Source organism: Neofelis nebulosa, chromosome 4, assembly GCF_028018385.1.
Source record: "Neofelis nebulosa isolate mNeoNeb1 chromosome 4, mNeoNeb1.pri, whole genome shotgun sequence".
In the NCBI taxonomy this organism is placed as follows: domain Eukaryota; kingdom Metazoa; phylum Chordata; class Mammalia; order Carnivora; family Felidae; genus Neofelis; species Neofelis nebulosa.
Genome location: NC_080785.1, coordinates 116,139,040 through 116,154,153, shown reverse-complemented (window position 1 = coordinate 116,154,153; position 15,114 = coordinate 116,139,040). Strand labels below are relative to the sequence as shown.

The 15,114-nt window shown below is 42.0% G+C and overlaps 1 protein-coding gene across 5 annotated transcripts in view; it reads left to right on the top strand.

Moving 5' to 3' along the window:
* PPARG (peroxisome proliferator activated receptor gamma) overlaps positions 1 to 12,562 on the top strand; it is a 136,808-nt gene extending 124,246 nt beyond the window's left edge. For all 5 annotated transcript variants that reach the window (XM_058725963.1, XM_058725966.1, XM_058725964.1 and 2 more), the window contains one exon: positions 12,109 to 12,562. In XM_058725963.1, coding sequence (XP_058581946.1) covers positions 12,109 to 12,356 — 248 coding nt within the window. In that variant the 3' untranslated portion in view covers positions 12,357 to 12,562. The remainder of the gene's footprint in view (positions 1 to 12,108) is intronic.
* The last annotated feature ends 2,552 nt before the right edge of the window (positions 12,563 to 15,114 follow it).

Sequence of the window (15,114 nt, the reverse complement as noted above, 5' to 3'; positions counted from 1 at the left end):
TGGCTTAGTTACGCAAACCACCTCTATAGCAGCTCCTTCCTCTTCCAGCAATCCCAGCCATGTTCTTTCTCAGTGAGGCAACTTTGGACTCCAACTGTTCTTGGAGTGTTGCTATGTGTTTCTGCTGTTGAGAGGGCAGGGGGCAGGGAGAACAGGGTACAAGAAAGGGGAATTGTTCTCATGGCTGTACATCTGCAGATCAAGGAAGAGTAGATATTCTGAGACAATTGAGTGAGTCTTAGTTCTATCAGGTCAGTAACCTGAGGCTTCTGTTTCTTACCCTTAGTCATGACTATATATGTGTGTGTATATATATACATATATTTTTTTAATTTGTTGGAATTAGAATCAAAGGACAGCATCTAGTTCAGAATATATACTTACTGGGTGCATGTTGAATGCATAATAGTCAAATAACAATAATAATAATAATAGTAATAGCAGCTACCATTTATTGAATACTTCACCGCGTGCCAGTATATATTGAGCACTTTACGCACATGCAGTAATCCTTGTTTAACCTTTCCTGCAGCTCTGCAAAGTCTGTTATTATCCCCATTTTACAAATGGTGAAAACAAGTTTAGAGAGATTAAGCAACTTGCCCAAGGTCACAGAGCCACTAAGTGGTGAGGCCAAGGTTCAGACCTAGGTCTCTCTGACCTTAAAACTGATACCCTTCTGTGTATTGGGATGTGGAAGCATCCCAGTTAATTACCTTGATCTGGGAGTTTGGTGCAGTTATCAAAAACTGCCCATTTCATTTTGCCTCTAAATATTTCAATCAAGAGTTTTCATGTTTTAGTCCAGATATTACTTAATAATATCCAAAGCCCTTGAGACACCCTTTTAACCTAACAAAATTAAACCCTAAGTTTGAAAATGCTGTGGGAAGGAACTGGGCCCAGTATAACACTGAAGACTGGTACTATGTTCTTAAACTTGTACAGGTAGCATGGCCCTTGGAAACAATGGCACTGGATATAGCACTCACCACAAAAATTGGCAATAAGCTTTAAGTAACAGAGTGAATACATTTGTTCTTAATCAGGTACCATCCTACCAGCCAGGTTTTAACAGCTAAGTGTTGCAGAAAAAATTTATGAGAGAAATTTTGAATTGTTAAAATATCATCCAGTAACTTAATTTCATCTTGTCAGTCAGAAACAATCAAATGAACATTCATTCAGCTGTAGCTGCAAACACTTCATGCCAGTTCATAGACACAGGGTTTGAGGACTCTTGAGTTTGAATGTTTCATTTCTCTTCCCCATCCCTAACTGCCCCTCAAAACCTTGAGGCTATTTCCAGCTCATTTGTAATCTTTCCATTTTCTGCAGAGCTATTTCTGTAAGTTAGAATGAACAGTATAGCACTTCTGTAAACAGAAGACAGAGTACAGGTGCCTGAGTGGGCCTCCACTTTTCTTTTTTTTTTTATTTTTTTTTTTTTTTTTTTCAACGTTTTTTTTATTTTATTTTTGGGACAGAGAGAGACAGAGCGTGAATGGGGGAGGGGCAGAGAGAGAGGGAGACACAGAATCGGAAACAGGCTCCAGGCTCCGAGCCATCAGCCCAGAGCCCGACGCGGGGCTCGAACTCACGGACCGCGAGATCGTGACCTGGCTGAAGTCGGACGCTTAACCGACTGCGCCACCCAGGCGCCCCTGGCCTCCACTTTTCTTGAGGAAACCCCGAGACCTCTGATTCTGCAGGGCCCAGTGGCCCCCACATCTTCTTTGTCTGTTAGCATCATCCTTAGTTAACTGGGAGGAGACAACCCAAAATAGTTTAAGACTTACCCTCCTATGCCAATTAAATATCCAGCTATTTTATCCATACAGTTTTTTGTACAAGACTCAGGCTGCTGCCTAAGTGGTAAAAGTTGTTTTTCTAACTTCTTTCTCATGATATTGAGAATAAACAAGGACATATGATTTCTCATGTTTCTAAGCCCTCAGTAGGACAGTTGAAGAATGTTATTATGTGGTTCAGATCTCTCATCTGGGCCATGATGGTGTCAGAAAGTAATAGCATTCTTTTTTTTTTTTTTAACGTTTATTTATTTTTGAGACAGAGAGAGACAGAGCATGAACGGGGGAGGGTCAGAGAGAGAGGGAGACACAGAATCTGAAACAGGCTCCAGGCTCTGAGCTGTCAGCACAGAGCCCAACGTGGGGCTCGAACTCACGGACCGCGAGATCATGACCTGAGCCGAAGTCGGACGCTCAACCGACTGAGCCACCCAGGTGCCCCAATAGCATTCATTTTTAACTGAAAAATGTTTAATGGGCACCTACACTGTGTCTACCTAGTGTGTGGCGTTCATCTCTTCTGCTCTTCCCACAGTGCTGCCATGACCAGTGGGAGACCCTTGTGAGATGACCAGGATGGCTCTGAATAGTGACTCAATTAGGAAATGTCCCATTAGACCACTCTTTTCATAACCTTTGTAGACTTGGTTTGGACAGAAATGAGGTATATCTATGAGTTCTCAACTGGCATGCAAATTCTAAAAAACAAAGAGCTGGCAGGGGGATGGGGAGACAGGGAGAAGATGAACCCTATTAGAATCATCTGAAAAACTTAAAAAAAATACATGAGTACACATGAGCGCGCGCGCGCGCGCGCGCGCACACACACACACACACACACACACACACACACAGGCTTCTGTTGATTGTAGGCCATAGAAGCATCTTTCTCTGTGATGCTCAGAAATACCATCTCTTCCTCACCCTGGGCCTGGTAGGCTGGAATCATCTTAGTAAGTGAGCACACGATTGTGTTTGACCTCAGTGACAGACATGGGATTGAAAGCCAAACTGCTGAGTCATTCCTGTCACCGCACCAGCAGTCTTGGAAAAGGTTCAGTCAGTCAGTCAGTGGGCTGCTTTTTGGAGCACTTTATCATTTTGGGTTCTCACAATGTGTGTTTAAACTCTGGGTGACCCCAGGCAGCCTTCCAGACTGGCACAATTCACCAAGACATTCAGACTGATCATCTGCAAGTGAAGAAGAATGAAACTTGAGGACTAGTTCAAGTCACTTATCACACAGAGGCCAGCACAGGTTGTGAAGGAATCATGCACTCCCAGGGAAAGCACCTTTCAAGGGTCTTGCCAGCTTCACAAATAAGAAAGCCAGAAGACACAGGATGGGGCATTGGAAAACATTGGACTCACTTAGACAGCCCTGAGTTCAAACCCCACCCCCTCCTCCACCACTTACTAGATGTATGATTTCACTCGATTATTTACCTCCCTGGGCCCTAATTTCCTTATCAGTACCCTAAGTAAATGAAATAACATTACGTGAAGGCTCTGGCACAATGCCTGGGACATGGTAAGCACACAGTAAATGCTTATTTTCCCTCCTCCCCCCCCCCCCCCCCATGATAGAATTTGAAGTAGCTCCACAGCAATCCTGCCAGTCGTATTGCTTGCAGTTCCACCAACAGTCATTCTTAAATCCCTTATCACAATATAAATGCCCCCAGGGAGCTATCAGCTAATCCCTTGTATCAGCTATCACTTTAAGGGGATTAGTTGTGGATTGAGAACAAAACCCCAAGGGAAAGAGACACTGGAGGAAGGGGGAGTGGCCTGACAAGCTAAGGGGAGAACTCTAAGCCCCCTTGCCCCTCAAAGAGACAGAGAATAGCAGCAGGAGAGTGATGAGTTTCCACACTCCCAAAGTTCTGATAAAGTTTTGGGCCATTAGATGTTGAGAGGTCATTTTTGAGGTTAGTTAGAGATCACACCTATGTTTTGAGATCACAGGCTCTTCTCAAAAACATTGGAAAGGAAGACATGGAGTGTTGCAGAGAACTTTTATGTTCGGTTATTGGCATTTCTAGAGGTTGAGGAAGCAAGGAAGAGTGGTTGGATTTGGAACAGGAGTGTGTCCGACTTGATGAGAAAGAAGAAATCACTCTCCTTCATCTTTTCCTGTCCAGCCTTCTTCCTCTACCTCCCACCCACCCCCCATTTCCAGTCCTGATCCAGTGTTGGACATAGAAGGAGCAGAAATTTATCTATATCCCTCGGCTCAAAGGAAGAACACACTGCTCTCCTGGCTCTGACACAGAGAAGGGGAGCAAACCGTGTGGCTGAGCTTCATTTGAGCAACCTTGAATGACTAGAACAGGGAACCCTAACTCCAGGGTGAAGGAAGACAGGAAAGCAAGGACTTCCCAAGGGCAGGATGGAAATCTCAAGTAAAATTTCCATTCTGAAAGACCTGGAAATAAAACTGAGCCCAAGCTCATTTCACTCCATGGAGGTACCATTGAGCAATGCAAAGAGCTTTGAGGACAGCAAAGAAGAAAGTGCTACCCACCTGTTATTAGGTACCTTTGTGTTTACTGCCATAGTTGGAGAGGTGGCTTTTGAGTAGGTAAGTGTTTAAGATGAGGGAAGTTGGTGTGGAATGGCTACTCAATGGCCAGATAAAAGAAAATATGCCTGGCTTGGTTTCATCATGGTGGTTATCCCCTTTCACCATCTTGGCCACATCATATGTGTTATTGTTGTGAGGAGTGGTTGTCATTTGGACATAGAGAAAGCATTAATCAGAAAAATGTTAGAGTGTTAACCCACTCCAGAATAAAGGACTCTGCTGGCTACATGTGCCTTCATGGCAGAATGTGCTCGTTACAGAAGATCTTTATCTGTTTGATAACACGTTTACAATATCTGCTAGTTCTGTTGTGCCCGTGCCCAGACAGCCATCATCAACTGCCTTGCTGCTAAAGTCATCCAAGGTGCAGCCTTCTGATTAATTTAGGCTTGCCCTGCTAGGATTCCTAATACCAAATCTCCAGCAAGGTGCAGCTCCAGGAGTGGAAAGGGGAATAACATCTGGAAGAGGGAATGGAGAGATGGCTGAGAAGAAGGGAGCAATTGAGGGGGAAAGAACAGGAAATATAGAGTACCCAGGAAAATCAGAGAAATGAGAGAAGAAAGGTAGGAAGGAAAAAGAGGAAAGTGACATTATACTATTAGAAATAGCTACCTTACTATGTGTCAGGCACTGCACTAAGAGCTTTCCATCTATGAGTTGGACTACTCTTATGTCTCCATTTTTTTTAAATGTTTATTTATTTTTGAGAGAGAGAAAGACAGAGCACGAGTGGGGGAGGGGCAGAGACAGAGGGAAACACAGAATCTGAAGCAGGCTCCAGGCTCTGAGCTGTCAGCACAGAGCCCGACGCGGGCCTCAAACTCACAGATCGTGAGATCATGACCTGCGCCCAAGTCAGACGCTTAGCCAACTGAGCCACCCAGGTGCCCCTTTATGTCTCCATTTTTTAAGTGAGGAAACTGGGGCACAGAAAGGTTAAGAAACTTGCTCAACGTTACCCAGTAAGTAAGTTTTAAGGCTAGGATTTCAACTGCTTCTCATTAAGGCAGGAGTGCTTACTCTTGCCTGTGCATCAGAATCACCAGGGAGCTTTTAAAAGCTCAAGGTCATACCCCAGGCCAAGAAAATAAGAATCTCTAGAGATGGGATCCAGGTGTTAGTTGGTGGGTTTTTAATCTTTCCACATGATTTCAGTGTGTAACCAAAGTTGAGAATCACTGCACTCCATCAAGCTCCAATTGAAAATTAAATATGAAAAGAAGCATACATGTGAAACTTCCTTACAATATTTTTCCCCCCAAGGGTAGGAATGTGGGAGGGAATTGTTACAGGCCATACCATAGTTTACCAAAGGTAAAGTTGGCTGAATTCACAGTTTTGCCTAATGCTCACCATGATTCCGATAGATCAGAAAAGTGTTGCAGAATCCCTAACACCATCACTTCAAGGAACAAGTAAATTGAGGCACCAATGGCTTCCTTGTTTTATTATTGCTCTTAGACTGTCTTGCTTATATGCATTCAACTACAAGAATGAGAATCTGCCCAAACCCCTCAAACATGGGTCTGCATCAGGAATTATCTTCTAGTGCCCCTGAATTTGTGCTCTTACCAGGAGCAGTTCAGAAATCTTCCATTTCCCAACTGTGTAAATGCCAGCCCAACCAGCTTATACTCCTGACCCCATCCCTATAGAAACTGCCTTTATTTGCACAAACCGAGAGAATAATAGTATCTTACAAAGCCCCAGTATGTAGCTCATTCTCACCGGAACCTTATGAAAGAAACAGCACCGTTCTAAAAAAAATTAAGCCAAAACCCAGAAATATTAGAGGACCTGTCCAGAATCATACAGAAACTAAGTGGAAGTGATACAGGACTCAAGTCAAGTCTTCAGTTTCCAAATCCACTGCTCTTTTTAGCTCATCTGTGAACTTTGGAAGAATGGAATAAAGGACATTGGAGAGGAAGTGTAAAAGGAAGTCCTACCTCCCCTTTGGTTTTCACCGGGCACCTGAACTAAGGTCTTTCATTGTCCGTGGATCAGTTTACAACTACCCAGCTATCAGACTTCTTTTTTTTCTGAATCCGCTGGATACAGTCCTTTTCAGATTACTCTATTTCAGAAAGCCAAAAGACCATAGCTTTAATAGCAGCTCTTAGAATAGAGACAAAACCACCTACTTGGTTTTTCTCCCTCTCCTCCTGAATACTCCATTGGAGCCCTCTGCTTCCCTAAGACACCTTCTGAGAAAATCTGTGTTCAGGAAATGCCTGGCCCAGGTGGGCAGATCCCAGGAGAGTCAAGAGAATTGAAATCTTCTTCAGATAGCTCTCCACATAACAGAGCCAGATCTGGATATGATGGGAGTTTAATAGGTTTGCTCATAATCAGCAGCCCTCGCTAATCAGTTCCAGCATTGTGTGAGTGGGGACCAGAAAGGTTGCTTTCCCAATTCTTTGCAGCCTGGGAGTAAGGAACCACCAGTAATTGACTCCAGCTTCCTAGAAGGTTGTGTCCTGGAGTATGAGAATCAACACTCACTTTCCCATAAGGGCCTTCTAGACAGCCTAGGCCAGTGAATGAGGTCCCTTGACCCTGATCCAATCCCAGACCTCAACTCTGACCCTCAGCAAGGTGTAGAGAGATCTCAGACGGGGCTCCTAAAAACAGGGTCTTAGCAGGCACTGAGCCACTGAGGAGTGGAGAGGAAAGGGTAGGGACCCAGGATGGCTCTGGATGCTTAGACAGATTGCCTAGCTTAGTTCAGCAAGGGTTTGAGTGCGTGTGGAAGGAAAGTGAAAGGAAGGAGAAAGAGGGAGAGAGAAGAGGGGAGGCCTTGTAGCTGATTACAGGGTAGAAGGTGGGGAGCAAGCCTGACAGATCCCTTTTGCCTTTGATTCTAGGGATTGCTTTAAGACCAAAGGATGCTTTTTAGGTTTTTTTTTGTTGTTGTTGTTTTTTAAAGAAGCCAAGTGTTTTAAATTTAAAATGTAAGCCTGTAAATATACTTTTCTAATTAAATTTTGAGTGTATTTTCCCCAGGTTAATTATGTGAATTATGTATTTACAGAGGAGAAAATTGGGGCCCCCTGAACTTGAACAGCTTGCTCTGGGTCACAGAGCTGGTCAGAGTGTAGTACTTTTTACACTTGACTGCAGTCTGTTTTGCCTTGACTGAGGCTCAGTAAAGGGGACAGTGGGACAGATCTGTAAGTGATCTAACTTGTCACTGGAGAAAATATAAATCAGTGGCCACAGAATTTCAGCCCTTCAGCCAAACTTCATCTGTCACATAATAAAAAAATAACTTGCCAAAGAAGGGTTTGAAAATTCAAACCAGACCCTTCTCCACTCCTCAAGGAGCCAGTTCCATTGTACTGCACTGAAGCCAAGTGTTTCCAGCAAGCCTGATCAGCTGCGTTTTAGGGTTTGGTTGTTTGAGCTGTCATGATAAATGAAGCCTACTAGGTTAATGTAATCTGTTCTGCAGAAGTTTTGACTGATGCTGCCCACGAGGAAGGAAGAAGGAGAAAGGGCTGTAAGGAGCCAGTGTCCCAGTGAGCTGAGGTTCTACACAAGGGTGTGGGGTCCCAGCTGGTGGAGGAGCCACATTCAACACCTGCCTTCACACAGAATGCTGCCACTTGAGATGCAAATTCATTTGCATAGCCCCTGGCAGTTGAAATCTGGAACATTTGTCAGGGAGAGAATCAGCAGTCATGAAACCAAAGGCACTGGTCCAGGACATGTCAGAGGCTGAGGCATCAGGGTTTTCATTACTGCATGGCAACTATGAGAAAAGGCACAGGCCCTCGAGGGGCGCGATTATCCAAGCCAGGACAGCATCACTTGTTTCAGCCTCAGAACCTGTGATTTTTGCTGATGGTTCCAAATTTAAATGCCAAGAGAGAAAAAGTATACTTATTCCAGTCAATGGGATATGTTAGAGATGTTAGAAGAAAGAATCGATCCAAAGTTTCCTTCTGTAATTAAAAATGGAAAAAAAAAAAAAAAAGAATGAAAAGAAACTTAATGTAAGAGAATGTTCAGAGTTCTGAAAACCTCACCATGAGGCCGTCTAACATTTCTCTCCTGTGCCTCACCTCAGTGGATAGAGGTTACTAGAGTTTATTAGACACAGAAAAACACAGTTTACAGGAGACTTCTTCATTGTGTAGCGATCCTGTCTTTAGGCTTGTTCACCAACCAGGAGAATTGTACTTTTCAATCCAGGACTCAGCCAGAACAACCTTCTCGCTCATTAGCTCAGCCAACTCAGTGCTTCCTGTGTTTCCACCGGAGGCTCAGAGATGATCAAGGCATAGTGTTTGCCCTCTGATACCTCATGACCTCAAAGGAGAGATAAAGAAGGAAATCAGTACTTACAATACAATTTATAAGTACAATATGCTAATAATACAGCATTTGAAATTAAACAGACTTAGATTCAAATATCAGCTCTGCCATTTACTAGGAGGTGGCAGATTTGGGGCAAATTTTAACACCTCTCTCTCTCAATCTTCATTTTTCCCTTCATAAAACACTGACCTCATGGAGTTATTGTGACGACCAAATGATATATTGTGTAGAAAGCCCTTAGCACATTCTTTGGAAAATGATAACCATTCAATAAATGTAATCTCCTCATAGGATAGAGATCGAAGTGTTTATAAGGTGCAACAGGTCTAGAGAAAGGGGGTTGGGAGAACAGGGGAGAGGAAGGGATAATGTCAAGGAGGGCTCCCAGGACATAGGAGACATGGGCTCATATTTTGAGGAATAGGTTGAAGTCAGTAAGATGGGTGAAGGGAAAGGAAGACCATTTCAGGAGGGAGGAACAGAATCTGCCTCAGCACAGTCATGACAGAAAATAGGATGTTTGAGGGACTTAGTATGGTAATACCTTAATATGGCCAGAACAGAAGGATGGTTCCAGAAAGTGAGGTTAGAGGATGAAGGGTAGTAAAAGGTAAGTAAAAGCTCTTATACAGTGCCGTAGTTTACAGGGAAGGGAAGACAAGCTAAGGTGAAAAGCCTTCAAGAACAAAAATTTGGAATCAATACAAGGTGTCAGGTGAGTGTCCTAAATGATGTACAAGAATCCTGCACCTCTCTGGTGAGCTTGACGGAGAAAACCTTACATGATAACCACAATGCAACAAACTTAGAAATTAGAAAATAAACTTAGAAGTTAGAAAACAAGACAAACACCAAAACTTTCCACTTGGAAATTTTAAAACACACTTCTGTATAACTCTTAGATTAAAAATGAAATCAAAATAGTAAGACATATTATTTGGGAGAGAGCTACATGAGTACTGTTTACCAAAGCCTATGGGGTAAAACCAAAGTGACACTCAGGAAACTTTAGAGTTTTAAATGCATCTATCAGAAAACAAGAAATACTAAAACTAAATGAATTAAGCATTCAACTCAAGAAGCCAGGAAAAGAGAAAAAAAATAAACCTAAAGAAAGTTAAAAGAATGAATTAGTTAAATTGAAAACAAAATAGAATTTTTAAAAAGTTAATAAAACCAAAAGCTGTATTTCTCCAAAAAGAAAAAAAAGATAAGCCTTTAGCAAATCAGATTTTTAAATGACAGAATATACAAAATAAAAAGCATTCAATTATAAATAAAAATGATAGGAGATTTCAGATTCTGAGAGAATGTCATTACAACTCTATTTCAATATGAATTACAAAAATTTTACTTTTATAAAGAGTAAAAGGTCTTTACTAAATCTCGACTAAGCTTTTCACTAGGAAGATTAAATGCTACAGAAGAAAAATTAAAGGTAGCCAGAGATTTACCATCGGGCTCAGAGAGTTCTGCCAATGAATTCCAAGAAGCCATCAAGGAACAGATCATTACTACATAGAAACAGAAGGAAAATTTATCAACTCAGTCTATAAGGCTGGTTAACATTTATTACCAAACAGACAAAGGATGGCACAAAAAAGACATTTCTGTCACAAATTTTAAAACTCAAAATAGGAGCAAATACAAAAGTATAGGGAAATCTATGAATATAATGTACTATACTAGAGTAAGATAAAACCATATGGTCATCTCTTTAGAGAGAAAAAGTTTAAAGCATTTGATGAAATGCAACAACATTCCTGACTTAAAAAAATTAAAAACTGTGTAACTCTTAGAAAGCCAGGAGTAAAATGTATCCACCATAATCTACAGTAAACTTCATAGTTGTGGTAAGCCATTAAGAATCATTTTCTTCATGGTTAGGAATAAAACAAGAATACCTCCTACCACCTCCTACCACTACTGTTATTTAATACCATGTTAGAGATATTATCCAATACACTATGGCAAGAAAAAGAAATGAGAAGTATAAACACTGGAAAAGAAGAAATAAATGAAACTACCATTATTTGTGGATGTAATTGTCTATCCAAAATAGAAAAACAAATCCGTGATAAAAACTATTTGAATTGATAAGAGTTTAGGAAATTGGAATATATTCAGTGTACTGAAGTCAATAATTTTTTTCTAAGCACCAGCAGGGATATATTAGAAAAAATAATGAAAAAGAAGCATAGAATACTATTAAGCAAAGAAGTAAGCTAAATAAGTAAAGGATACTGTGTTTAAGGATTCATCTAACAAGATCCACATGAAGAAAAACATGAAAAGTTTAAAAGTAATTTAAGTTCATTGTTTAAAAATTCAAATACGGAAAGTATAAAGAAGAAAGTGAGAATTACCTCACTACTCAGAAGAAAGCTCTATTAAAATCTGGAGCTCTATCCTTCCAAACTATACCAGTATTTAAAAACTATGTCTCACTGAAAATGTATATGCTGGGGCGCCTGGCTGGCTCAGTTGGTTGAGCATCCTGCTTGTGATTTCAGCTCAGGTCATGATCTCACAGTGTGTGATTTCAAGCCCTGCATCAGGCTCTTCGCTGACAGCACAGAGCCTACTTGGGATTCTCTATCTCTCTCTCTCTCTCTGTCTCTCCACACACCTCTCCCACTCACACTTTCTCTTTCTCTTTCAAAAATAAATAGACATTAAAAAATATATATGCTATATAAGGATATATGTATATGTATATATACACATACATACATACATGCTATATTAAGGGGAAAAGGCAAAGCTTTTAAAAAAATTTTTTAATGTTTATTTATTTTTGATAGAACACAAGGTGGGGAGGAGAAGAGAGAGAGGGAGACACAGAATCTGGAGCAGGCTCCAGGCTCTGAGGTGTCAGCACAGAGCCTGACACAGGGCTCGAACCCACAGACCATGAGGTCATGACCTGAGCTGAAGTCAGTCACCCAACTGCCACCTGGGCGCCCCAAGGCAAAGCTGGTTTCAAAAGCATATCTAAAGCTGTGGTGAGAAAGTAAGTGGAGGTTAGAAAACAGACTCATCAGGAACGAGCAGAAGTTGAAAATGAGATTTCTGAGTGAGTAGAAACATACTGGCATAAGAGTCCTCAGTCTGGGGGGAGGATTACGCCACCATCATGTTATGTCAACTGATCAGACAGATTTAGCCCCAGCCGGGAAGCGATGCCCCTGGAAAGAGCTCTAATAGTCTTGGTTTCAGTCCATCCTCCTGCTCCACTGTCTACTTAACCTCCCTCACCACCTTATTTTAGAACCAGAGCAAAACAAGCCAACAAAAAGACAGGGGAGTAGTTTCGCTGAATATGCCTCAGATGTGGGGCCAGAGAATGCTGTAACGGAACCTCTTGTTCTTCTGCTCCCCCAGACCGCCCAGGTTTGCTGAATGTGAAGCCCATTGAGGACATACAAGACAACCTGCTGCAAGCCTTGGAGCTCCAGCTCAAGCTAAACCACCCGGAGTCCTCCCAGCTCTTTGCCAAGCTGCTGCAGAAAATGACAGACCTCAGACAGATTGTAACAGAACATGTGCAGCTATTGCAAGTAATAAAGAAAACAGAGACAGACATGAGTCTCCACCCGCTCCTACAAGAAATTTACAAGGACTTGTATTAGCAGAGAAGTCCAAATTCACTGACCACGTTTTCCTTCTTCCAGTTGCACTATTATTTTGAGGGAAAATCTGACACCTAAAAAATTTACTGTGAAAAAGCATTTTAAAAAAGAAAAGGTTTTAGAATAATAGATCTATTTTATGCATATTGTTTATAAAGATACATTTACAATTTACTTTTAATATTAAAAATTACCGCATTATGAAATTGCTGGTTGTATTTGAAGACTGAGTCTTATGCGTTCCCTCCCCTCGCCCCACCACCAGGCTCATTTCCTTTTATTTCCTTCCCCTTCCTTCCTTCCCTCCTCCCTCCCTGCCCCCTTTCCATCCTTCTTCTTTCCTGCACATTTGTCAAAATGGGAGTGGAACTGCGGACTGACTTTCATTCTCAGTAAATTAATTTTTTCTTCACTTTGCTCTTCTGAACCCTCCATCTGCCTTAACACCCACAACTAAGAAAGGCAAGGAAGCCTCAGGACAAAAACTTCTCAGAGCATGTGTTTCTTACCCTGCATGTGCGAGTCTGGGGCATATCCCTCAGGCCTACCAAGGATCCAGTCTTCTTCCACAACCCCAACCAAGACTTTCAGTCACCAAGAGCAGCCTACGGGCAGGGTTCCACGGCATACATGGTATACCCGGGGGCAAATGCTAACTGCTGGGAGATGTGGGTAACAGGTGTTTTAAAATTTGGCATCTGCCAAAAAAGAACTTAGAGTTGAACTAAGGAGAAAAGATTAATCTTTCTTAAAAACAGATTATAATGCTTGGTATAATCATGAACCAATAAATGGCTCAGACTCTAAGTACTGTTAGAGTTCAAAGGAAGTAAGGATGGATGAAGATTGGAATAAACGTGACTCTAAATTTATTGAAGTGGGCTTCAGAGGATGTGTTGGATTTGGGATAGGTAGAGAGTAGGAGAAAAGATATTCCAGGAAAGCAAAACAGCAGGAACAACAAGAAGAGGAACCAAAACCAACCGTGAATGAGGGAGAAGAGCCAAGTTCCAGTTCTGATGTACACAAACCAGTTTTGCTATAATTATTCCTACTGTCCTCCTTGGGACCACCATGCCCAGAGATCTCTTACTTTTCTAACCTGAAAGTCTAATTATCTGTATCATTTAGGTGATGCAGGCCTCCCCAGCATGCAGATTATATGTTCCCTAAAAGGAGGGACCTTCTTGGCACATTCATAGATTCGATGATTGAAGCCACCAAATTCAGTGACTTTGAATCAATACAGTGACTTTGAAGACTGCCTTCAAAGAGAGACCTCTCGAGGTCTTTCTCCTCCAGGATGGTTATATCTACTGACCTAAATTACTTCCCTGCTGCTTCTCCCTTAGTTTATCTTTCCTTATGGTGCTAATACTTAGGAGGACATAACTTTACATTTGAGGCTTTTAAGGCCAGAATATCAGGAAAGACATTTTCATCCTTTACCCAAAAATAAACATCTCCAAAGAGTCAGGTTACAGAAGTGAGTCCTGTCTGCAGCCCTAGAAATGTAAGATCCCTAATTCTTTCGGAGCAATGATTTCTGAGCTCAAACCTTTAGATACAACCACCACATTTTGGGAGGAATGAAGAGACTGAAGTCATTGTCAAAGTGTTATCAAAACACTGGGAAGGAAAGTAACGAACTCAGTGCGTCACATGGCTATTGTTCCCTTGATGCCAAACATCAGGATATTCTCAAACATCTCCATGACTAACCAGAGGCTTCACTACTGTTCCATGTGGAGAGTTTATCATCCGGCAGATCTCAAAAAAAAAAAAAAAATGTGAACAGTAGACAAGGTGAGGATTCCACCTCAGAGGAGATCCCTTCTTTACAAGTTTTCTTAAACAAAAAGTCTTTCAGCACGCTGCCTGCTCTCTGTTCCCACCAGCCTCGTGCAGCCGGTCCAAACCCTTTCCACAATCTCAGAGTTGTGGCTGCCAATGTGGGGAGTAAGGGGGACGCTCTCAGCTCTTTGGCACTGATGATTAGCATTAAATAGCTTTTAAACCCTGGCAGCTTGTAAGTTCCCATCTCTCTTACTTCTTCCCTGTGGTTTGGACTATGATTTGCTAAATATTTTACAACACATCTTATACAGCCTCCAAAACTCCTGCTCCTTTCTTCGGTCTTCTGTTCCCCCCAGGATGATTCACAATTTAATCAACAAATGTATCATCAGTTATTCGTAGTACTTTCTCCGGACATAAACACACTTAGGGATTTGTGTTAATAAAAATAGGAAGAAAAGTAACTTTGGCCAAGAGTCCAAAAAAGGAGGGGGGAGATTTTCAAGGCTCCCATGAGAGCCTACACCCAGCACCGCCCTTGAATTTGGCCTGGCTCCCCTCTAGCTCCCTGCTGCCTGTGGAGCACTGGAACAGCAGGGTACCCATGGGAGAGACCATATCTACCCAACCCATCTAACCACCATCGAAAACTGGGCTGATCTGAGTTTCTGACTTCTTTTTTTTTTAATTGGGGAGAGGAGCAAGAGAATGGGGGTCTTCAGTAGGAACTCAAAGAGTCGGGAGTCACTAGCTGATGCCACAGTGCAAATTCTGATTGATAACCTAGGGGACAGAAACCAGGGAGACAGCCACACCAGTGCCACTGAAGAAAAAAGGGATGGCAGGGAATTAGGCTTCTGTGGTACGCCTACTTACTTGCTACTGGATTCCAGTGACTTTTCCTCATGTCCCTAGAGGCTAACGAAGGCAAGCTCTTTTTACGGGCAAGCCCAACTTGCTA